Source organism: Chrysoperla carnea, chromosome 3 (genome assembly GCF_905475395.1).
Source record: "Chrysoperla carnea chromosome 3, inChrCarn1.1, whole genome shotgun sequence".
Taxonomy (NCBI): Eukaryota; Metazoa; Arthropoda; class Insecta; order Neuroptera; family Chrysopidae; genus Chrysoperla; species Chrysoperla carnea.
The window spans coordinates 39753927-39779208 of record NC_058339.1 but is presented as its reverse complement, the minus strand read 5'-3'; the positions used below and the strand labels follow the sequence as shown (position 1 = coordinate 39779208).

At 28.7% G+C, this 25282-nt stretch overlaps 1 protein-coding gene across 1 annotated transcript in view; it reads right to left on the bottom strand.

Moving 5' to 3' along the window:
• Nucleotides 1-244: 244 nt before the first annotated feature.
• Nucleotides 245-25282, bottom strand: part of LOC123296848 (homeobox protein caupolican) — a 93806-nt gene continuing 68768 nt past the window's right edge. The window contains exons 4-5 of the mRNA XM_044878524.1: nt 1157-1455; nt 245-1078 (exon numbers count right to left, since the gene is read on the bottom strand). Coding sequence (XP_044734459.1) covers nt 471-1078; nt 1157-1455 — 907 coding nt within the window. The 3' untranslated portion in view covers nt 245-470. The remainder of the gene's footprint in view (nt 1079-1156; nt 1456-25282) is intronic.

Sequence of the window (25282 nt, the reverse complement as noted above, 5' to 3'; positions counted from 1 at the left end):
TTTCTTTTTTTTGTCATTTTATTTCTAATGTATTCACAAAAACAAGTGTGGAAACTAAATTAATTTAGTTCATTGTTCGTTGATTAATATAAAGCGTTAAATTTTTTGAATTTATCAAATACTGGAAAATATTTATTTTTTTTTTCAATAAAAATAACTAAGTAGTACAATTTTTTACAAGTTTTTTTAATAATTTTTTTATGATTTTTAAATAAAAAGGAACCACGAAATAAAATATATTTATCACATTTACTGTACAAGTACAATACACAACAAAAGTATAGGGTTCTGTTAAAGTTTCTTTTTTTCTTTGTTGTATTTTAAATAAAAATTTTTCATCCCGCACACAATCTTACAACAAAACAATAAGAATTTTCTTTATATATAATATTTACAATTCACTAACACACAGGAGGTAGAAATTTTCATGGCCAATGTGCCAATGTTGTCACCCGATTTGGTAGATTTGGTCAAGCTTTATTTAACGCTATTGGTTTATTATTTGCTGCTGCTAAAGGTCCATCTGTACCATCACTAGATGATGATGCACTCGGTGATGGTGCACTTGGTCCTAATTGTATTTGAAATGGGTGAGGAGGACCTCCTGACGATGTAGCCGCTGCACCTAACGAACGTGTATAGCTCTCTAAGAGGGCTACATCTGGAGGGCCAGTACTACCTCCTGGCGCTGCACCATATATACTTCTATAAAAATCATGTGGACGTACGTATGGTGGCATACCAGGTGGGGGTAATCGTGCGGTGAAACCTGGTGGTGGTACTAAACGACTAGCTGCTGTGGAATAAAATGCGGATCCTACTGTTTGTGGTGAAGATTCACTTTCTTTACTAGCCATGTCAGCCAGTGACCATATTCTAGGTTTACCCGTTCCGGCAGATGTGGGGGCCGATAATCTCGGCGGTGATGTACCCTGTGGAGGAAGGAAGGCAGGATGATGATGTGGTGGTCGATCATACATTAATTCAGGACTATCAGGTCGTGATCCACTCCATTCACTGCCACCTCGTGGCGGTCGATCACCATCTTCACTAGATGCTGTACCCGAATCTTTTGAATCTATAAAGAAAAACAATTATATATTAGTTCAGTTGTGATATTTGACTACATATTTCACTCGATTGTTTTCTAGCTTACCTAATATATCCTTTCCATCAGTACTTTTCCGATCATCATCGTCGTTATTATTATCTTCATCTTCTACACGATTTCTTGGTTCCCATGTCATTTTATTTTCTTTTTTCAGCCTTCGTCTTGCATTTGCAAACCATGTTGAAACTTGAGTTAGTGTCATTTTTGTCACTATTGCTAACATAATCTTTTCACCTTTGGTTGGATATGGATTCTTCTTATGTTCATTTAACCATGCTTTTAATGTACTCGTTGTTTCTCGCGTAGCATTTTTTCGTCTCGTTCCATTTAAGTCCATACCGTATCTGCAACAGAAAAAGAAATATATAAGTAAATGTTTATTTGTTCTCCGTGAATTTTAGTCAATTTATTATAGAAAAAATCGCTGTAATTAATTAACAAAAAGCTTGTAAGTTAAACACCCATTTTATGGCCCATATTTAATTCAATTTGATTTATCTTTTTTTCACTAGATGGACAGTTGTGTCTCTTATATTGTCAATAATATCATTTCATAATAAGTACTAAAAATCTGGGCAGTGTAAAGACAAATAGAAATAAAGAAGACGCGGTCTTAAGTGGGTCTTAAATTCATTTGACAATATCTTAAAAAACACGAGTTTCATCAAACATCTCAGGATGAATTAATTTCGCTTCTTTCATTAAATTCTTCGGTCAATCTGGACACAAATGCAACTGATTTCTTTTAGTTATAGCTCTGATAATTTATTGACTCTTTCTTACATCCAGACCAAAGGTAGGAACGGAATAAGTATTGGTACATGTTTTGAGAGTTGAATCAAAGAAGTGCCGTTACGGATTACTGGACTCGACAAAATATAACCAAATACCAAATACAAAAATAATTTTATTGGCCGATTTATAATATCCGCCAGAAAAATCAAGTTTACGGCGCTACCTATCATTTTTCGATTTCGCAAATTCCTCGAATTAACTTTTATTTTCTATTCTTTACAACTAAACATTTTATGTATCCATCATAATGCCCCTCTCTAATCCATTAGCTGACGACTCTCTTGCTTGTCATATAAGAAGTCACATTGGAAATTTATTTTGTAAGCTTGAAACAATGATTATCTTTGAAGTATCATCTCTAGAGTAAGAAATACATTCTCCTTGTAAAATCAATCCCCTAAGGATTGAATTTACGTTTCGTTGCTATAAAATATAAATTCATGCCAAACAAAAACACCTACAAAATACTGCCGCATCGGTGGTTGATCAGAAACAATAATAAACATAATAAATTAAATTAATCTTATTTAAAAATAAAAGTATATAATGCTTGTATTATGTAAATAAAATATAAAAAGAAATCCTCCTGAAGCGATTATTCGTTTTTAAATTCGTTATTCCCATTAAAAAAGTAAATTTAAAAGAATACCATTACGATATTGTATAAAACAGACGTCTATACATACTTATTTCAACACATAGAGTAGGTACTATTACTGAAACTAAAGAAATAATATTCAAGAATGGAAAATAAGTAAGTGGTAAAATAGGGTGGGTATTTAAAAAAGAAAATGCATTCACAAGTTTTTATTTTACAACCCTCACATCTCATCACATCATAGTATTTTTCTCTTATTCAAAGTTCATTTCCGTAAAAATCACCATTTACTTATATAATAATATGTTCTTTTATATTATTTTTGTGTACTAGCCTGATACTCGCCCGTTTCACTGGGCTTAAAAGTAAAAAAACACCGCTTTATAGCATCCACCTCTCTTGATTTGCACAGTTTTCAATTTTGTAAAATGTGAAATAGTCATAATTCATGGAATATATCAGAAAAGTTGGCCATGAGTGGTTTGGCATTTACTATTTTAAATTTTTACAGAATACTAATTTATGGTTCAAAATGATGATTATAGATCTGCTCCATCCTATAATCATCATTTTGAACCATAAATTATTTAAAATAGTAAAAGTCAGATTAAATTATATTATTTTTTAACATATCTTTATAAATTATAGGTCATGTTTTCTGAAGTATGAGCTATATTGCTCTACAGTTTCATTAAAAAACCATTCGCTAGTTTTAGCGTGAAAACGTAACAAACAAAGAAACATCCTTACTTTCGCATTTATAATATATAGAGATGTAAAACGACGGCATTGCCTTAAGAGACATAAAATACTATTTGTATGTTCGATAGAAAATGATGGTGTAAAACAAACTCATTTCAATTTTGTTTTGAAAAAAAATTTTATGACTCCTCTCTCTCTCGTTTTGTCAAAGATTAAACTTTATTTAAATGCTGATTCAACTAAATCGAAATTAAATTTTTCTTTTATACTTATACAAATATTTTTTATCTTTGTTTTTTCCTTCTTACTTTCTCGTGTTTGGGTACTTTTCGAGGTTGATAATTTTTTTATTTTAATACTTTTTAAGAGCTTTAATTTTGATTATTCAGACATGCCTAAAACTTTTTCCTTCATGTTTTTAATAATATTGAAATATCAATTCAAGCCAAGGTTTATACAACTTTTACAAACGTCTCTTATAACCACTTTAAATACTTTTAATTCGTCATTTTGTAGACAAGATGTATTCATTTGTATAACTAGTCAGTATCAATTTCTGAGTAAATTCAATAAATTTACTTTTAACTTTTTGTTTCTTTTCCTAAACAAGCTGTTCATTTGAGTGCGACCCTTTTCGTCCATTCTATTTATTTCTCAGTTGACGAAAATAACTTTCTGTAACTGTGTAGCTAAGAAATAAAACAGTCTATATAATAGTAACCGGCTCAGTGGCCGAACGAGCTACCTTGGCGCAATTAATTTTATAAGTTTAACTACTGAGTGGGAGGTTATGTGCTCGAATCTAGGCAGCGTGAGTCTGATGAATTATACTTAGTGGGGCGGTAAATTGATCACACTATCTACGCTTGGATAAGAACGAAATAGCCAATTCCATTCGAATGCAGTTTAGAAAAAATATCGATTAAAAATAGTGGTTAATTAGTATCTCCTGTGCAAGGGTTACCGAGATCAAAATCCGGCATTTGAGAAATTTCTTTTTTGTACATACTTTTTTGTAAATACTATACTTTTAGTTTCAATGATTTTGTAAAATTTTATCGGCAAATTTCGATACATACAGGATATTTAGTTATCTATTATTTAAAATATAAACAAAACTAAAAATTAAGCTATCGTATAATTTTGAGAAGATAATTGTAAAATAAATTCTGTAATTTGTCGTAAAATATTTTTTTTTTAATTTATTTATTTATCTAGTGCTACTGAATGAGAATGATCAACACAATTTGGCACTAAAGTACAAAGGTGATTTAAAATTATTAAAGAGTGTATATTCTGGCGAAGTGCCTAATTAGACACGTCATATACACACAAACACATTTTAACATCCTCGTACAGTACGAATATTATTATGATATCTTCTTTATAATAAACAGAATGTTTCAGAATTATTCGGCAATATTTTAGATATGTGTTCTCTAACATCAAATAAACAAAAAGATCTATTAATCGCCAATAGGTTATTTTCTACGGGCTGATTGGATTGTACGGCTTATTAAATGTTTATTGGCGAGCAAGAAGAGCTTAGGAATTCCATCGTTGAAGTTTTAACAACAGATAATACGAGTTTATCTTTAAACTCCAATGTCTAATGTGAACTTTTTGGGTTATTTTGCGTTTGAAGACACATCTCAACTTAAAAGAGTGCCGTTAAATCCTGAAACACCCTTTATAATTCAAAATTCATTTATAAAACGTTATGATTTTCGGCGAATCAAAAAAACAAGAACAAACTAACCGCAAAGCATAAACTGTTTCATACAACCGATAAATTTGTCTAAAACCACTTACAAAAAAAAAAAAAAAAAAAAAAAAACAATAATTTTTCATCAAAACGGAAACTTCTAATTTATTGTGAATGTTTTTATTTATTTATTTATTTATTTTAATATAAAATTTTTTTTTAAAGTAAATAATTATTATTGGCTGATTCAGAACAGATGCACACAATTCAGAAATAAATGTTGATTTTACGATTATTATTCTTATTAACTACTGGCTGCAAACAGTAGTACTTAAGTATCTTTTTCTAGAAACTATGTGTCTTTTATATATGTTTTGACATAATAAAAACTTATGTCACCAATTTTAAATCGTAAATTAATTAAAATCTTCAACATTTTTCTTTATAAATAAGCAGTGAAATTATACAAATAAATATAAAAGGTATAATTATTTTTAAAAAAAACTTCTTTATTTATTTTGATTATTTTTTTGTATAATATTATTTTTTGAAGAAGTTCCAGAGAAATATTTTATTTAAGAGTTGATTACAGTTAATAGCATCGTAAATATTCGATTCACAGAATAATTATTATAAGTGTATTTATGAATAAAAATTGAATTTATTTATTTTAATTTAATGACCATTTTAATAGATTTCTTGGTGTAAAATTTAATAATTAAGTAGCTAATAATTTTTTTTAGATAAAACTATTTTTATTTTATGCCTAACTTTTCTTAAATCCAATATGCGATTAAACTAACTCTCAATCACTAATATCTTATCAGTTGAAATTTGTGGATGGAAATTTTGTTTGAATATACAATGAACATAATACTGTATCCAAAAAATAAGGTGACATTTGAATTTAAATTGCGCGCGTTTGTTGTGCATTATGAATTCCTTCGGCCCGGCCAAACAGTCAACAAGGAATATTATTTGAACGTTATGCGTCATTTCCGTAACGATATCCGCCTAAAAAGGTCGGAATTGTGGAAAGACAATTCATGGTTTTTACTCCACGATAATGCACCAACCCATAGTTCATAATTCATGATAATTCGTGATAATTTCGTCAAAAGGCTATGGTATGATAATTGGCGCCATGCAACTTCTGGCTGTTCAGCACGCTCAAAAGACCGCTCCGGGGACATTGTTTTGATACGATACAGGAGATTCAAGCCGCAGCGAAGACAGAACTGAAGGCAATCCCGGAAAGTGATTACAACGAGTGTTTCAAAGATCCAGATGGAAAATCCGTTGGTATAAGTGCATTGCATTGGGAGGTGATTACTTTGAAGGGGATGAAATTGATTTGGAAGAATAAATAAAGAATTTTCAAAATAAATACAATGTCACCTTATTTTTTGGGCACAGTTATCTACTTATAAAAAATTGTTGGTGTTATTTTGGAAAAAAAATGTTAGAGTTTAACAGAGCTTCGGAATACTTCTCTTAAGTTTTTGGTAGTTTTTGCTATATGGCCACGGGTACAAGCTCTTAGTAAGACTATCCGATGTTAAAATAAGTTTACAAAAAATAATTGCTTAATTTGTCGACTATCGTTACACTTTTTTATCTTTTTTACACTCGTTACACTTTGGAGGCGGGTTTTGAGAACTCCATACCGAGTTTGCTTATTCAAAAAAAGTTTAAACTAAAAAATGTTTATAAAAAAATTTTGATTTATTGAAAAATCTTTACATATTTACATCAGAACCTATTATCTGTTTCCTGAACACATATTTATAATTTTTGAAACTTAAAAAATTTTGATAAAGTTTCAATTTCATAAAAATTTGAATTGAGTACAATAATAGGTTTTAGTATACAAACAAAAACATAATATTTATTTTCGCTGTACAGTAAGAGATATGTAAAAATTTAATTTAAAAATAAATATAAAAAAAACTTTTTCCCATTTTAAATCCGAACGCAATTTACATAAAATAAATTATTGAATTTAAACAAATTTTCTTGTTAGATATGTATCTAAATAATATAAAAACGTTTTCACCCTCTTTATTTTCCTTTTGACAGAAGGGCGTTAAATATTGACAACCAGGCGGAACTTATACTGACAGCTTTATTAATTTCCCATTTTTCCTTTTTTTTTTCATTCCGGTAAATAATACATATATACATTTATACATAATATATTTTACTGTGGATATGTGTAATATATTTGTGCATAAATAGAGACATTTATGTCAATTTAAAACACCATCTGATCTGATCTGATCCCTGGACCAATCCTATTTATAAAATAAATTGTTTAATTAATCCTTTATAGAATATATAGATAATGTTAACTTTTTTAACAAAATAAAACAAAAAAAGGAATTGGTTATTGCTACTGCCTTTTTTAATTGATTTGTGTGTTACGATAAAAAACGCCTTTTTTAATTTTTATTTAATTTGGGAATAAATACACATTTTTTTTTCTACGATAAAAAACGTAAAAAATATTTGCTTCAATAAATTGCTTTTGCTAATATTTTTTATTTAAATAAAATATTTTTCTTGATTATTCAATAATTGATAAAAAAAAAAAAAAAAAAAAAAAAAATTAACATTGTCATTGTTCATTTCGAAAACTGTCTGTTTTTGAAATAATGGGGTTTAACCTCCGTTTCTCTGACATATGCCTAAAACAGAGGCACCCACATCATTCTTTGTTAATCTTTATTTATTAAATTACATTCATATTTTACAATTACATTTATGATGTGGGTGGAATCGGTTGCTTCGTTCTTATCCAAGCGACGACAATGTGATCATATTTACCGCCCCCATTAATTATAATTTGTTCACACTGCCGCTGCCTGGATTCGAATCTGCAACCTTCCAGTCACTAGCCAAACGGTCAAAGACTGACGCCTTAGACCGCTCGACCTCTGCGCTTGTAAAATTTTCTGTTAATAAATACCAAAGTCAAGCGAACATAGGAAAATTTATAGCACATTTAGATCTATTGGTACCATTAGTTGAAGTATCCTTCATTATTTTAGATCTTTCAGTCCAAAACTTGTTGCAACTTTTCTTAAGCCAAGATAATTTATTCTAGTCTAAACAACGATAAGATGTTTATAGATATAGATTTTCAGCAGGATTTAATCAAGCGATAACGTTTAATATTGACAATTTCTCAATAAATACACTTATAGCCGGGAAAGCGCCCTTTTCTAAATATAGGAAACTTTAGAAAAACGCTCAAAAATATTGCTAAAACGACTGCTTGGAAAAATTGGAAACTTGGCTTCAATAACGTTGTACATTGTATTTGCAATAAAGTGGTGTAAGATATTTTTTTATCGTTTCGGGTTGATTGCATATCCATAGCTGTACGCCTTGTTTTCGCAGTTTATCGCCATCAAGGCTAAATAATGAAAGATCTTAAGCATATATTGCCAATTTTTCTAAGTAACTGTTTTGGGCATAATCACAAAAATATCCTTTTTCTCAGAAAATTCTCTCACCATGTATCTAGAAAAGTATGCTTTCGCCGCAATAAGTGGGCTGAATTCTTCCTGTTAACTATAACTCGGGCCACCCTACATAATAATAGACATCGTGAGGTCCAAAAAAACATCACAATTCTGCTGATGACCAAGTAATTAACGGCCAGATATCATCATTTCACCCATTCGTAAAATTGTTGTTCAGTTTAGTCAATACTGGATTTATTGAACACACTTTAGCGACTTGCAAAATATTATTTCAAGAGATACTGAACAAAATAAGGCATCCAAATGTGCCATTCTCTTACTGTTTATCGGCGCATTTCACAATAAATTTTTTTAAAAATTATTGACAAGCGTTATTCATCATAAGAATTCATAATGGCCATAAAAAATCTATCAATAAACATTAATTGAATAATAAAAAAATAAAAAAAAATGAAATAAATAATATAATTATGAAAAACCATAGTAGCATACTTTCTCATCCATTCTCATCAAGAAGAACTTCTTCTTTTTACTTGATTTCATTGAATAATTACACACATATAAAGACTTACAACAAGGAGGTAGCTCTTAAATATTTTTTTATTATTTAGATATTTATTTATATTTTTAATATAATAAAAGAAAAGTTGACAGTCTTGATTTGATGATGATGACTGGTTGTGTTTTAATAGAAACAGTACACTTCTTACTTAAAATAAATGGCAGCCATTCTTACTATACTGCGTACATGATACACATCCAATGTCCATCACACAGATGAGAAGAATCTGTTTAAATACATTTATATTGAATTTCTGATAGAAAGTATAGAAAGTCATAGTTTTTATCGCGTAAATCGAAATCTAAAATAAAACGGAATCAGAAATAAACTATGTTAAATTTTAATTGAAAAAATTTGTGCTTGATATGTTTGATTTTTTTGAGGCAATCTCCATTGTCTAGAAGGTGGTAGGGCAAGCTATGAAAACAAATTTGGTCTACGATAAATGGCCCTGGAAACGCTAGTACTTGATAACTGTAGGTGTATTCAAATAAACAAGTGAAATTTACAACTGAATCGATTTTGAAGATCATCGCCAATTTTTTAGTTTTTTCAAGGACGGAACTCTAAGCTCGCACTTGATATAGCTAAAAATACTCTCCGTTAAATTACCTTTTAAAAAAAACCAAAAAAATTAAAATTGGTTCATCCGTTTAGGCGCTACGATGACACTGACAGACAAACACACACACACACATAGCGATCAAACTTATAACACCCCTTTTTTTAATTCAGGGGTTAAAAATCAGTTTTAAGAAACAAGCTTTTATTTTTATTGTACTAAAAACGAAAGAATAATTTTTCCTATAAATCACATGACTATTTGTAAAAGTTTCAGCTATTTGTAAAAAATATATATTTGTGAGGGACTCATAGGAAAAATAAATTTTTACTTTTTAGTACAAGATATATTAATTAAAGAGTATTTTTTATTTAAAACCAGCATAATTATGCACTGCTATCCGATTTACATCAGCTCAACCGGAACCGAGAAGTAATTCAAATTTTGATTGCAAAATTCCAGGGCATATAAGCGCAATTAAATACAAGTTTTGAAAAAGGTGTACGAACTGTTTCAGTTTTATGCATGTGGAGTATTTTAAAAACATACTTTGAACAATAATTATTTATATTTTATCAGAAGTGTTCGATAATTTAAGATACAGCAAAACTTAAAAATACCGAATTATTTTTCATACAAATTTTTCTTCGTTACAAATTCAAAATGGTGTGCTACTTTCGGCAACTCAACCTCTAAGGTGATGCCAAAATGTTTCTTTCGATATTTCGGATTGCTTTGATGAGACAAGTTTGAAAATTAAGCTTATTATAAAGATGCAGGTCTGGGTTCGAAGGGTCATGTTCATCATGTGTATTGTAAACCTGAAAGTTTTTAATCTTGAAGTACTTATAATACTATAAGGTATATAAATGTATTGAAGGAAAAAGAAGGAGGTTGGCACTAATGTCTAAACATATTCAAATGTCAGGACCAAAACATGTTTTTCTAAAAACATTATTTACTTATCATCGACATTTGAATTGAATATGTTTATTTTTGTAAGAATATTCTTCTCAATTGACGTTTTTTTTTTGCCTTCAGTCTTCTCAGTCTTCTGACAAAATTGATTTACTGTTTTTAAGTGGCAAAATCTCAAAACAATGAGGCAAAGAATTTTGATAAATTTTATCACATTTCAAATTTTTTTAGATGAAAATTTTAATCATGGTTTCCACACGTGTAGAAGTATATTTTCTATATCACTGTATTTTCCGAGTGCAATCATTAAGGGTCACCATACAGAGCACGAAATGAAATAAAAAGTGGGAAAACATGCAAAAAATAAAAGACAAAAAAACAGTTAAAGGTGGTGTTGTATAACATTCTCTCTTCTCCTGTATAATTCTCTGGAGGCAGAATTTTAAATGTTTTTTGCTTTTAATTCGTCACTTATGCTAGTGCTCACTTAAAGCTACTGTGTGACACCTATAGATAACATTAATGTTTGTAGAAAAAATCGTTTTTACGCATTTTATATATCCATATACCTTCATCTACTATCAACTTTTTTTTTTTACTGTGACAACGATAGATAATTGATTACATTTAAAAGTCAACACCGAGTGGTGATTTCATTATCTGTTCTCTGTCTTCTTGATGCATCTTTTTATTCACTTGGTTGTGTTGTTTGCATAATTTATTTATTTCTATCATTTTTCACTCATTATTAACGAGCCCGTATATGTTACTAATTAAGTCCTAATTTTAAACCTGTGAATAAAGGATATCAATATCAGTTTCATTTTAAGTGTCGTCATCATTTAAAATCAATGGTTTGTAATTTTATACATATACTAGAGTGATACCCACCCGCTTCGCTGGGTTTAAAAGTAAAGATTTATAAAGATTGCTCTCGCTTATCCCCTTTCTCTAACACTCGAAATAAAGGTAAGGATTGGTTTTACACAGGTAAAATATATGTATGGTTTTCTGTTTTGTTAAATGTTATAATAGTCGTAATTATTCATTGAGTATATATCAGAATAGATGGCCGTGAAATATTTCATACTGACCATTTTTTACAGAAATCTGTAATTTATGGTAAAGTCAAATGACTACTTTTACAGAAATCTGTAATTTATGGTAGGTAATGTCAAATTAAATTAATATAAAATTTTTTTTTATTATTAATATATCTTTATAAAATCTCATGTGTTATTCTGAAGTATGAGCTATATTGCTGTACAATTTCATTAAAAACCATTCGATAGTTTTAGCGTGAAAGCGTAACAAACAAACAAACAAACAAACTTGCTTACTTTCGCATTTAAAAATATATAGAGATAGAGATAGAGATTACAAATAAACCAACTTTCACTTTAAAACTATTGAAATTATCAGTATTGCAACTTGGAGGTTTTGAACGCTATCAGCGGTATATCAACTACTTGAATTATTGATTCATTCCCTAATTTTTGGATCATCTAAGTCTTTTATCCAGTTGAGGTATGGTTGTTCAACCATGAATACTACTTATCGATACCTCTTTTTCGATTCCTTTGCCTATAATATGAACAATCTAGAGTATACGCAAGTTAAAGATTTATTAAAGCTAATTATTTATTAAAGCTACCTACATGAACGCCGTTTCGTAACACTATCAAAAATAAGTTTCGTCGATAATTTCAATGCCATATAAAACCTTTTGAGTAAACATTAGATTAACTATAGATTCAGAAATTATATGGGAATTAATTGATGAATTACAATTTTCATCTCTGAAAATATCGCTCAAAATAATTCCTTAAACCATCGTTGTTATTTCTCGGGTGCAGTTCTACTTCATCCAGGCTCAAGATTGGAACACAAAAATCTCTTGTAAAACGTGTTTTATTGACCTTATGACACAGCTAGGTACTTTATAAGTAAAAAATTGAAACAATAAGAATTAATTTCGCCGTATTGTGGATAAAAAAGGGCTATTTAAACAACAAACTAAACAATTTCTCAAAACATCAAGTAAAGTATCTAGAATCCCGTAAACTCCCAAAACCTGATGAATATAAACCTAGAATGTATAATAAAAAAAAACTTTAAAAAGAAAACCGACTCCAAAGAAAACTTTTCCACAACAAATTAATATGCACTAAAAAGTAAAAAATAACGATAATATAATGTAGTTACAATTATTTTTATTTTTGTAGTTGGTGTCAAGTTTTTTTTATTTTGTTATTTTTAGTAAATCCGAAGAACACTAACTAATTTGCCACTAGAAAAAGAATCATTGAAATCGGCTGGCGTGATATTGAGTTATTCGTCCTCTTGTCGTTCATACTTAATGCCAATTTAAGACTTTTATGGTTTCCATATGGATGCCGTTGCCAGAAATTGACCAAAATGAAATGGAACCACACGGGATGCACCAGCTTTTAAATAGATAAATAATCATCAAAAGCGGTTCATCCAGTCGAAAGTTTTGAGGTAACAAACATAAAAAAATGCAGTCGAATTGAGAACCTCCTATTTTTTGTTTGAAGTCGATTAAAAACATAATGAATAATGTTAAAAAGTTTAAAGCATCATCAGGTACATACAAAAATATGTCTAGATAATGATTATATTCAAAAACATATTACTGACATTACAAATTTCTAGACAAAAAAAAAATTATTGACGTGTCCACCATTCTCCCAACCTAATAAAAATGTGCTTTTATAAAAATTTCATGTAATCACTCAGTTTCATTTATTCAGAGCAGCAAGCAAAAATAAAACATACCTACATATAGGCATTTTGACAAATCAGTTTTGAAATGACAGACAAAATGTACGAGAACGCATTTTAAATAATGTTTTTTGGAATATGTTTTTTATTTTTTAATTAGTAAATCAATCTATTGTCAAATCATTTGACTACACTACTAACTTTGAATGGTTTGAACAATCACATGGAATGAAACGTTTCATTCGAAAAATAACCTCTCAATGGGAGTGATATGTTTGATAAATTTATGTATACAGCAGAAGTAGAATAGGCTCGACAATTGGGAATTTATAAAATTATTAGATTGGTGTTTTAATCCCACAGGACATTTGTAATTGACATTCTTTTAAATATTCTAATACTTGGTTGGAGAAAATGGTAGTATATGTATGTTTTTTTTAGCCAATTCAATATACAGAGTGATTTCTCATTTTTGCAAAAAGAACTATGTTTGTCAGTTGCATAGAATATATCTTGATATGTTTGGTAGCGTGTTGAATCCAAAAATAACATCTATTTCATCAGGTGAAACTTTCTTACAAAACTCATTTAAAAAGCTCATGTTAACCATATCTATTACGGCGACTAGACTCGCCTAGAAGACCTACGACCAGAACAGGTATTTGAAGACTTTGTGATCTAAAAAACTGTCATTGTACCGTTTTATAAGTTTAAATTTTTGTCTTTGAAACTATTTCTTTTTATTCTTGATGTTCCTATGTGCATGTTTTCGCTTTTCATCTTCCGTTTCTCGTAAAGGTTATCACAAAGTTATCAGGTATTGTTAATTTGTTCGAATATAATCAATTGACAATTTTCTTCTTTGGCTAACATCATCCCGATTATCCCCCCTTAATATCTCAAATTTTCAATTTGCAAATGAGTTTTGGAAGAAAATCTAACGTGATCAGAGCATTTTAATATTTTGTTCTTTGCCTATGATCACAATAAATTGAGAAGCTTTCTATTTTAATCTTTTTTCGAATATTGCCCTTATTATAAGATTATCTTATTATTGTGTTATGCGCACTTTTCGATTTTGCATTAGGTTTTTGTTAAAAAACATTGATTTTTCGAAAAAAAAAAAAAGTTAAAACAAAAGTTATTCCCTATAAAATTAGCTACAACTTTTCTTTTAAACATTTTTTGGAATTAGTGAGCTATGTTATTTAGTCTCATATTGTTCATAAATTAAAAAAGAAAATATATGATATTTCGTTAATTAATAAAACTGATTTAGTCGAATAATTTGATTATTTTTAGTTACATGAAGATTTTGAGTCATCAAAAAGAAACGCTCTTTTCAACTACAGAAGTGACGAAGTTATTATTTAAATGAAAAATATTTCTTAAATTTTTTCGTGTTTAAACAGAACACATGTCATACAGAATCAAAATCGGTTATAAAGGCTAAAAATTTCCTATTTTTCCAAAGTTAACATTTTCCAAAATTTAAAAACACTGCAAAACACCATATAACCTTTTATATAATGATTGAATTTGAAATTTGTAACTATCTAACTTGTATTGTTAATTCGATTTATCAAATAAACACATGCTTAAATTTCTAACGTCATATTCAAGATACAAGCTGTATAATAATTGTTATATTGTGAGATACAACTCAATAAAAATATTCTTGTTTTTTTTTTTTATACTACAATTATGTTGGCAATGCTGCGTCGGCGTTCAAAAACTCCACGATTGGTGGACGCCTTTCACTATAATATTATATACACACATATACATATACATGCTTGTGTTACACGTATATAGAATGCGAATTTCTCGCATGAACAGAGTATAGTATCAACATTCGAGTCGAGCTAGTGCTCACGTTGGATATGACGGTATATACTAAGTATTATATACGCTTTACTTCACAATCTCCATGGAAACAAGTTGTGAGATAATATGATCATCGTATATATTAATATAATGGTGTGAGAGAGAAAGAAGAAATACGTTTCCATAAATGTGTGTAGACAAAAATACTATCTATTTGGAGAGTATGAGGATATATATTAACATTGCTTCTATACTATTCAAGGAGATGACACGTATAGTAATGTAAAATACATAAAAAATCTTCACTCTCTACGACAAGATTTTTGTTTCTTCTACAAATGTTTGGGAAACTCAGCCATTTTGAGATATTGAACCTTGAACTTCTAGAAAGGGTTAAATTAAAATTTTTTTGTTAAATTAAAATTTGCGGAGTGTTATCGAATATCAAAATAGCCAGTTAGCGGTCCAACGACCAATATCTCGAATTTCTCAGCTAAATATAAAAGTAATGTATGTACAGTTATTTTTACTGTGTATCACATAAGTAGATCTGTCACATATGTTTCATGTCAGCTCCTTAACTATATTTTATTGTTTTCATTCGGGAGAGACAGGGAGTGAGAGATAGAGAGTGCTTATTAGAGAGTACTTAATAGGCATACACTGACTGACTATACTAGCGCATTTATTTTGTATTTAATATTATCACACTATATATAATTAATTCAATTAGAGTTGAATTAATTGTGAAAGTGTGTTTTATAATGGCGGTGTCTTATGCTATGATGCTGTTTATACAAATAATGGAGATTGATCTATGTTGGTTTTAAACTTCTATGTACAGAAATATAACCAATAGTTAGGACTGTCATTCTCATCTTAAACTAAACTTTTTGGTGTAGCTCAACGTAATCAAATAAACGTATAACCGAAAATAAATCGATGTGGAAATACAAAAGCGAATAGATTAATTTTTCTCAGGGATACAGATTCGAAGTTAAATCTTTCTTAATTTGAGCATGTAAATTTAGTTTAGAGAATTTGATAGAGATTTCGATAATATTCTTTCAAGACTTATGTATATGTAAAACAGCTAACTTAAATGTAAAACAGCGATATTCAAAACGAACTGACAAAGTTTTTTACATCAACTTATAATATATAAGCAAGTTGTTCAGTTACACTTCTATATAGACGTTACATGAGTGTTTCACACTTAACTCTTTTATAATTTGATTGATTTTATAATTTGTGGAGTGAAATTTTGATCTTGATTTTGTGCATCACACTTTTAAACTAAAATAAATGCATTTGTACGAAATTGTTTCGAAAATACTAGAATTAAAACGACGTAGATAGTTGAATTAAATTATTTTTTTGTTTTTATCACAAATTGCATGCTTAATGTCGTAATATTATATTTTGATATTTGACGAATTTTTTTGGTGGAATAGAATAATTTAGCAAGAATATTTCCTTTTAAAAACTCTGTTTCAAAATACGCATTTCGAACACACACAAAAAATGAATTGGTGAACTATTCAAAAGTAATATTAAAATTAAATGTCTGATGGTAATCGCATACATTGATTGTATGATGGTGTTTCTTATGAGTGAACTGAAAGTACATTCGGTGGAGATGATTTAAGGTACATAAATATATGATCCATGGAACATTGGGATATAAACCATAAACCATGTTTCCCCCATTTTTTTTCAATAATTGATTAAGTAATATTGTTCTTGGATTATTGTTAAGAAATAACAGAGCTATAAACAAAGATAGTTTCCAAGGACTAAGAAATAAAACTAGTTACCAAGAAATCGTCGCCTATAAATTCGCCCAAAATTCATTGTGCAATATATAACTTCAATGTGAGGCTAAAATATCCTAGTACCATTTTAGGTTAGGTTAGGTTATATTGGCTGTCCACGAAGGACACACTTAGGCTATAAAGTCCATTGTGATACCATATATGTGTTTTACCATCTTTCCGCTGATAATTTCATTTATCAGCTACTCAATTTTAGAGACACCTCCTCTAAGAGATGATTATATATTTTAGTGCACCTCCTTCATGCTTATACCATGCACTACACCAGGCCATCACAACTATTCATTAAATTAATTTTGCGACGGTGGGAATCGAACCCGCTACCCTGAGCATACCGCGGACGGAATTGGTTACGCCTTAACTAACTTAGCTAATAGGGCGAGATAAAAAAAAGAAAAAAAGAGTTTCACAAAGTAAATTAAAACATACATTATATATCACCAAAAAAAAAAAAAAAACAGAAATTATATGTTTTCAAAATGTAATTAAATTGTAATATATCAAAAATAATTTCCATATGGTGACAAAAGATGCACACACAGAATATTAAAATCAATGTTCACACACATGTGCTACGACTGCTTATGCTTATATGTGTACTACACTACCCCATACATACAACATGCGTGAACCGCCTTTGGCTAATACATATTATAACATTCAGAGAGATAAACACATACTGTAGTGTATATTATAATATTATTCCAGGGACGGGTAGCGATATCAATACTTTACAGGATGTAACAACAGGTCTTCTTTTTCCGTATTGTAAATAAAAAATAATGATATTAAATTAGAAATTTAAAGCTCTTAAGGTATTTGTCTTTGTACAATATTGTAAAAATAGTGTGCTACATCATACATCAGTGGTATGTACGCATGATAATAAATATCTGTAATTCTATATATAATGGACATCTCTCTTACACTACTAATACTCTAAATATAATTGCTTCTGTTTTACAAAAAATTTAAATAACTTTGAGTGACTATATCTCAAGAATGAAGCGGTCAATAATTTTGGTATTTTTTTAAACTCACATGCACAAATTCATGAATGTTCAGTTAGTTTTTTGAAAATATCTCAAATCTAGTTTTTTTCTAGAATTAAAAAACTTGTTAAAAACACAACAAAACACAACCTTTCCTATGCTCTCCATGTTAATTATCCGAACTTTAGTTGTATTTAACTCGAGTTAGAGACGGTCAATCGACTTCAAATTTGTTTGGTTAATGTATTATTATATTCCTAATACATATACATAAATTTAGAATTTTCTTTCGATATGCCCATAGCAAGACAACTACCTTAAACGGATGAACCCATTTTAATTTTTTTTCAAGAAAATCTACAAAACCGTTTTAAGATCATACTCTCTTTTCCATTTGTTATCGATTACGGAACCATAAACCCTAAATTTCCTAGGAGATTTTCCGTTGAGTAAAAGTCTATTGAAGTTGCTAAATAGTTTATGCAAATTTATAGGTCTATTGTAACACAATAGTGTCAGAGCTCTTTTTGTGTTTTTATTTATTGGGAGTGACAGAAAATGTCAAAAACAAGTACTGGAGGATATTAGTATGAAATAATAACTATTCAGTTGTTTCAGGATATACATGTTTTACACCCTGTAAGTATCTTGAAAAAATCCGAATAATATGATATATAAATCTTTAGAGAACAATATTAGAAATGTTTTTATGTGTGTGTAGGTACCAATAATATAATAATGATATATGTTTTCAAATGGGCACTTACTTTAAAATGTTTCAATTTTCAATATTGTGTTATAATATTATTATAGCGAATGTTTGGTAACATGTGTCTTTAAGATGTCATCACAAATTTTTTATCAATTGATAACGATATTACAGAAAAATATAAAAGGAATTGAAATTGTTTGTGAGTAAAATTTATTGTGAATGTGATTTTAAATCAAAATTTTATTATTTCGAATACCCTTATTTTTCGGGATCACAGTTATCAGTAGATATGCTATCAAACGATACATCGAATGAATAAAAACTGTTGACTGGCGTGCATTTCGATGGATTCGATAGAGTTTTTCAAATAGCGAAAGTAACTCGAATATGTAAGCATAACTTTCTACAATACTTAAGCATGTTTTTCTAGGTAATATATACTTACATAAGCCTTGAAAGTTCCGAGGTTTACACCAACAACCGCCCGATTTAGTTTGATTTTCAAATATTGAATCTATTCCTAACTATTCTGAAACATTAAGGGGCCTTTTTCAATAAACCATTATGTTCAGAAGAGACTTTCCCCAAAAATTCTCCTTCCCACAAATTATCTTCCCAAATCTCAAACATAAATCTTTTTTTTTTCACAAAGTATTTAAAAAATTTAATATACTACAAACTCCCATGACTTCCCATCGCCCTACCATTTTGTTCACAAAATATTTTTGTTCACCCATGTATATAATTGCTGATAAAACTTCCTTAATAACAATATAGGCCTTAATAACAACGGATATATTTATCGATATCTATCAAGTCTATGTGAATTCCAGCTCGAAGCCAAATATTTTATTAAAATGGCAGATTAATGTTTTTAACAAATATATTAATGAAAATCGCACACGGTGTACAACATGATAATAAAAAAAGAGAGCTGTTTTATAAAATGCTATCACCTTTTATTACCAAACAGGGGATTAAAACACCCCCCACCAAGAATATTGTACTCGTCTCTCCTACACCCAACAACCAACAATCACATCTTTATCTTCCTTCACTCACTTTCTTTTCTGCATGACGTGTCGTAACATAAAGACGACATGATTGTCACTATGAGTTGTGTTGTAAGTTCTTTGTGTCGTTCACAAATATTGATGTAGCACAAGTATAAGGCTCTCTTTTCCTTATGTTCCATGTTCTGTTTCCATATAATGGTAACATCATTTTATATATATCTATATAGCATAAAATGTCAAATGTTTCTGTTACAACAGAAAAATACAACGTTATTTTTATTATTAAAAAGAGATAAAATGATGTCATCATACCAGTTTGTCACTTGTTTTATTTGATTCCAATAACGATCATCTCTCTAAACAGATCAAATCTATTCTCAAATAACAATATTCTTTTGTTTTTTATGGGTGTAGATTTGTGCACATATGTGAGCTGAATATTATTTCTAATCTAAATATATAGCCCCTTTATTTATTGTTGTCAAATTTTAACAAACAGTATCATCATGCATATATGTAATATGCAAGGTATACTACGCTTAGTCCCAAGTTTGTAACTCTTAAAAATATTAATGCTATGAACAAGATTTGGTATAGGTGTTTATAAATCATCTAATTAGTCCATTTTCGGATATCTGTCCGTCTGTCTGCCAACACGATAACTCAAAAACGAAAAAAGATACCAAGCTGAAATTTTTACAGCGTACTCAGGACGTAAAAAGTGACGTCAAGTTCGTAAGTGAGCAACATAGGTCAATTGGGTCTTGACCTGTGCGTCCGTAGGACCCATCTTGTAAACCGTTATAGAGATAGAACAAAAGTTTAAATGTAAAAATCTTCCTTATCAAAAAATAAACATTTTTTGTTGGAAACATTTTTTCGTAAACATCACTGTTTACCCGTGAGGACGCAAATTAGGCGTAAATTGTATAGTATGTATTATATAGAGATATCAGTTACGTATGTGTGACATGTATGTGCAATGTGGTAGAGTAATCAACACTGCCTATGCATGGTATTTCATCAATTAACTCAATCAATTGTTTGTTTTCACTTGTTAAACTGAATTTTTTTTGTGTAGCAACAATAGAGTTATTTATAAATTTGGGAAAAGAAAATATCTCCTTTAAGAATTTACTATGTAGTGCAAAATACTGGAATGGTAAAGCAAATCAAGCTCCTTTCCGAATTTCCACCTATTTTTTTGTATTGTAAAACCTTTTCAGTTTGTATCTATACACCATTTATAAGATATATCTTATATTAAGAAAACATTATAATGTAATATTTTTTTACTTGTCATAATAATTTTATTTCATACAAAATCAATGTTTCGTTCCATCTTATGCTTTTTTGTATTAAATGTAGCCATCATTTTTATTCCCTATTTTGCTTTATTTTCTGTGACTTCTGAGTGTCGTTTACACTTCTACGAAATATGTAAAACAGGAGTGTATTTGAAAAATAAAATAAATAAAAAATATGTTTATCACACGTAAATATCACAAATATTTTTGTGTAGATAAAGTACACGATAGAGTTGAATTAAATATTCAAACGGTTAGATTTTTAGTTTGTTATAATTAATAATAGAAGCAGATAAGATCACTTTTAATAAGTCATCGTTATATGTCTTGTCTTGTGTAGCAAGAATATTCGAATAACTATAAACAAGTGAAAACAAACAATTGACTGAGTTTATTGTTGAAATACCATGTATAGACAGTGTTGATTACTCTGTCTCATTAAACATTCATACATACATAGCTGATATTACCATATAATACATACTATACAATTTGCACGTCACGTGAGGCTCGCGCATTCCTTTACACTTACAAGGATAATTTACTGTCGTAGTTCACATAAATTAATCAAAAGTTGTGTTCTTTTAACATGAGATATTTTAATTGAAAATGATTTTAAAGTATATCCATTTTACATACTTTGAGTTCAATAAATGCATGACGATGATTGAATCTCTATCGATTAATGATAATTTCAACACTCTTATTAAAATTAATAAAATGTGAAACAATGAAATGATTCTTAGAAAACATGGTGTAATTAAGAGATATTAGTTTGTTAACAATTATTTTATTATTGATTAATTTTTATGGTTTGTCATTATAAATATTATTTTATTCATTTTAATATCAAAACATTATTCATATAATCAATCATCTATGTACAATATTACCAAGTACAGCTATGTTCAAATAATTTATACATTACAGTGTTGAAGGGATATCCCTGGGCTCTGATGAGATGACGCGATAAACTTGCGGTTTTTCCCAAACGTGCATTTTGAAATACTTTAAATGTGTTAAATACAAAAGTTGACGTGGACATAAATTACAACGGTAGTTAATATCCTATGAGACTGTTTAATTCCAGTGAATTTCTGTTTAGTGTATCATGTGACTCTATAATAGCCTTAATAAAACGCTTCATAGCTTTAATCGAGGATATAAAATAAATATTATATGATAACTAGGATAACTATTCCTTGGCTTGAGATTCTAACTATAATAACCAAACTCCAGATTCAGAGAATTTAAATAGTTTACTCTTAAGCATACTTTAGTATTGCATATCGGATATAGAGAAATGGCTTTCCATACTTTGCAGAATTATCGGTCCACCCAGGTAAAATTTAAATGTCCGAATAAAATGAATCAATGGCGTTTAAAATACAAAGATGAGAATAATAAAAGTGATTGTTAATAACCAGGACAACTTGAACTTTTGGTATCGGAGAAGTATTGAATAGTTCTTTCATCCGAACATGAAACATGCGAATGGTATCATATTTACCATTCAACAATCAAGAAAACAATTCTAGCACAAGAAATGGTATAAAGTTGATATTCACCTATCTGATAATCAGATGAGACATATTTTTTATGAAATTTTATTGATTTTTAAACTCTCTTATCATAGTTTTTCTATTGAAAATGTTCAGGGCTATTTTTGATTTCAATTAATTTTTTCCAAGAACGTTTTTTTCATGCAAGCTTATACCATTATTTTTGCAATTCAATAATCTTTCTTCGGATACCAATTGTGATTGTAAAAGGATTGGTGCAGATCACATCATGCATCACAACAGATAAGTCAATATATGTAGCTACACCGATCTGTTAACTAATCGAAATTGGTTTCAGAAGAAAGATTGCATTCCGAAAATAATGACATAGGCTTACCTGTAAAAAATTGATTAAAATTAATTTATTTATGATATAATAGGAGGGTTAAAAATCAATAAAATTTCCTAAGCATTATGTTTCATCTGGATATCATATGAATGAAGATTGACCATGTACATAAAAAATGAAGATTGAATTTTCATCCACAAAATTTTCAATAACATAAAATAGATAAAATTATTGTGGCAATAATATTTATTAATGCACAGCATGAACGATTTATGTTATGTCGCGTATACATTAAAACACATAAACAAACGACTTCACTCATCGCCTCATCTTCATAGTTGCGGATGACCGATTAATAAAAAATAATATACAAAACATGTAACCATCTTATTATGTTCACAACACGTGCTTGAATACGCGTCTTAAATTCAAATTATAAATATTACATTATTATCAACAGAATATTACTGTCATAGGTATATAAATTTTATTTTATTTTTCTTAAGAAATCAAGAATATGATTCTAGAAAAATTTATAGTTGAGTACCAATTATTATTATTAATATGTGTTGGAAACCAATTATATTTATAAAAAACGTAGAATTTAAAGTGAAAAATATATTCTTCCTACAATATTAGTTGTAATAAATTTTATTCCAAGGATTCCATGGAGTTGACTTAACACATTTCATCTGTCAAAAACTTTTATTGTAAAATTTATTAAATATTCTAAATATTGGATTAAATATTAATAAAAATTAATAATAAATAATAATAATTAATAATAATTAATAATAATTAATAATAATTAATAATAATTAATAATAATTAATAATAATTAATAATAATTAATAATAATTAACAATAATTAATAATAATTAATAATAATTAATAATAATTAATAATAATTAATAATAAATATAATTATTATTATTAATAAATGATAAATAATAATAATTAATGATAATATAATATTAATTATAATTATTTTATCCGCATCGAGCGCTATGATCGACTCAGTTCAATTAAGAATAGAACATTTGGAAATGTGGAACAACTGACTCTTTCAATATTATACTTGCAAAAGAGAGAATACTTGCGAAAGACACGAATAGGTCCAAAAATTTCCAAAGTTTTCCGAACATTTTTTTACTTACACCTTTACTATCGTGATCGTGTTAATTCGAAAAATTCGAAAATTGAAAAAAATTTTATGAAGATAGAACAAGTTTTAACCATGAATACCATTTAAAAAATAATAAGTTATCTTTGTTTTAAAGCGAGTGTGAGTAAAATGGTCAAAACGCAAGTGCTGGCGAGTTAAAATAATTTTATTATCATTAAAGCAAAAAATTTTTTTGCGCATAATGTTTTTTTCTTCTTACAAGATACTACACTGTGCATGCGAGATGTATGACTTAACGCTTATGGACAAACACTTCATTTGAATAAAAAGTCTATTAAAATTTTCCATTACAATATCCTTCCGAACAGTTGGTTTTATTTGTTCGTTTTTTTATTAAATTAAGAAAGAATCCAACTATAAAAATAAAACTTTGTTGATAGATAATCTACCGACTGTTTTTAATGATGAATCAACTATTGAATAATTAATTAGAAATGTATAATATTTTATTTCCAGTAGCAATAATTGCATACAAATAAATTATCAGCCACAATAAACAATACCAATCATTTGGTACTTTTTTTTTCTCTTTGTTGGCATTTTATAATTTATAATTTCAGTCAATTTTTCGAAGGTATTGGAGCATTGTTTTTAGTTATTATAGAGATGGTTGTTACACAACTCATACAAGATGTCCGATGCTTGTTAATTTGCTAAAAACTTCAAGATCGATTTGGAATTTTTAAATAGAATTTAGCTTATGACGCTTTATACTTATTGAGTTCTCTGACAAATCAATTTGTAGAAAAGGACATAATATTGTAAATTAAAATTCCTAAAATTGTGTGAACTTGATCACAATTAGAATTGCTGAAAATAAATTTAATAAAAAAAAATCTAACATAAGATTTTCAGATTTTTAATTTTTTATACGTTCATTTTAGAATTTTCGGGATAAGTTTCAGAAAGATGGGTATATTTTGCCAAAAAAAAAGTTCAACCCACAAGTAATTGACTGGATCATGTTTAAGTATATGCCAATTTGAGACTATTAATATCTTTAAATTATGCATAACAAGTGAAAACAAACAATTGAGTGAGTTATTTGTTGAAATACCATGTATAGACAGTTTTGAATACTCTGTCACATTTCACACATATACAAACATGTCGCACATAAATAACTAAATAACTAAACAGTGATGTTTACGAAAACATGCTTTAAACAAAAGTTGTTTATTTTTTTATAAGGAACTTTTTTTACACTAAAACTTTTGTTGTATCTCTAATGGTTTACAAGATGGGTCCTACGAACCCAAGATCCAAATGACCTTTGTTGCTCATTTACGAACTCGACCTCACTTTTTACGTCCTAAGCACGCTGTAAATAAATGTATAAATTTCAGCTTTATATCTTTCTTCGTTTTTGA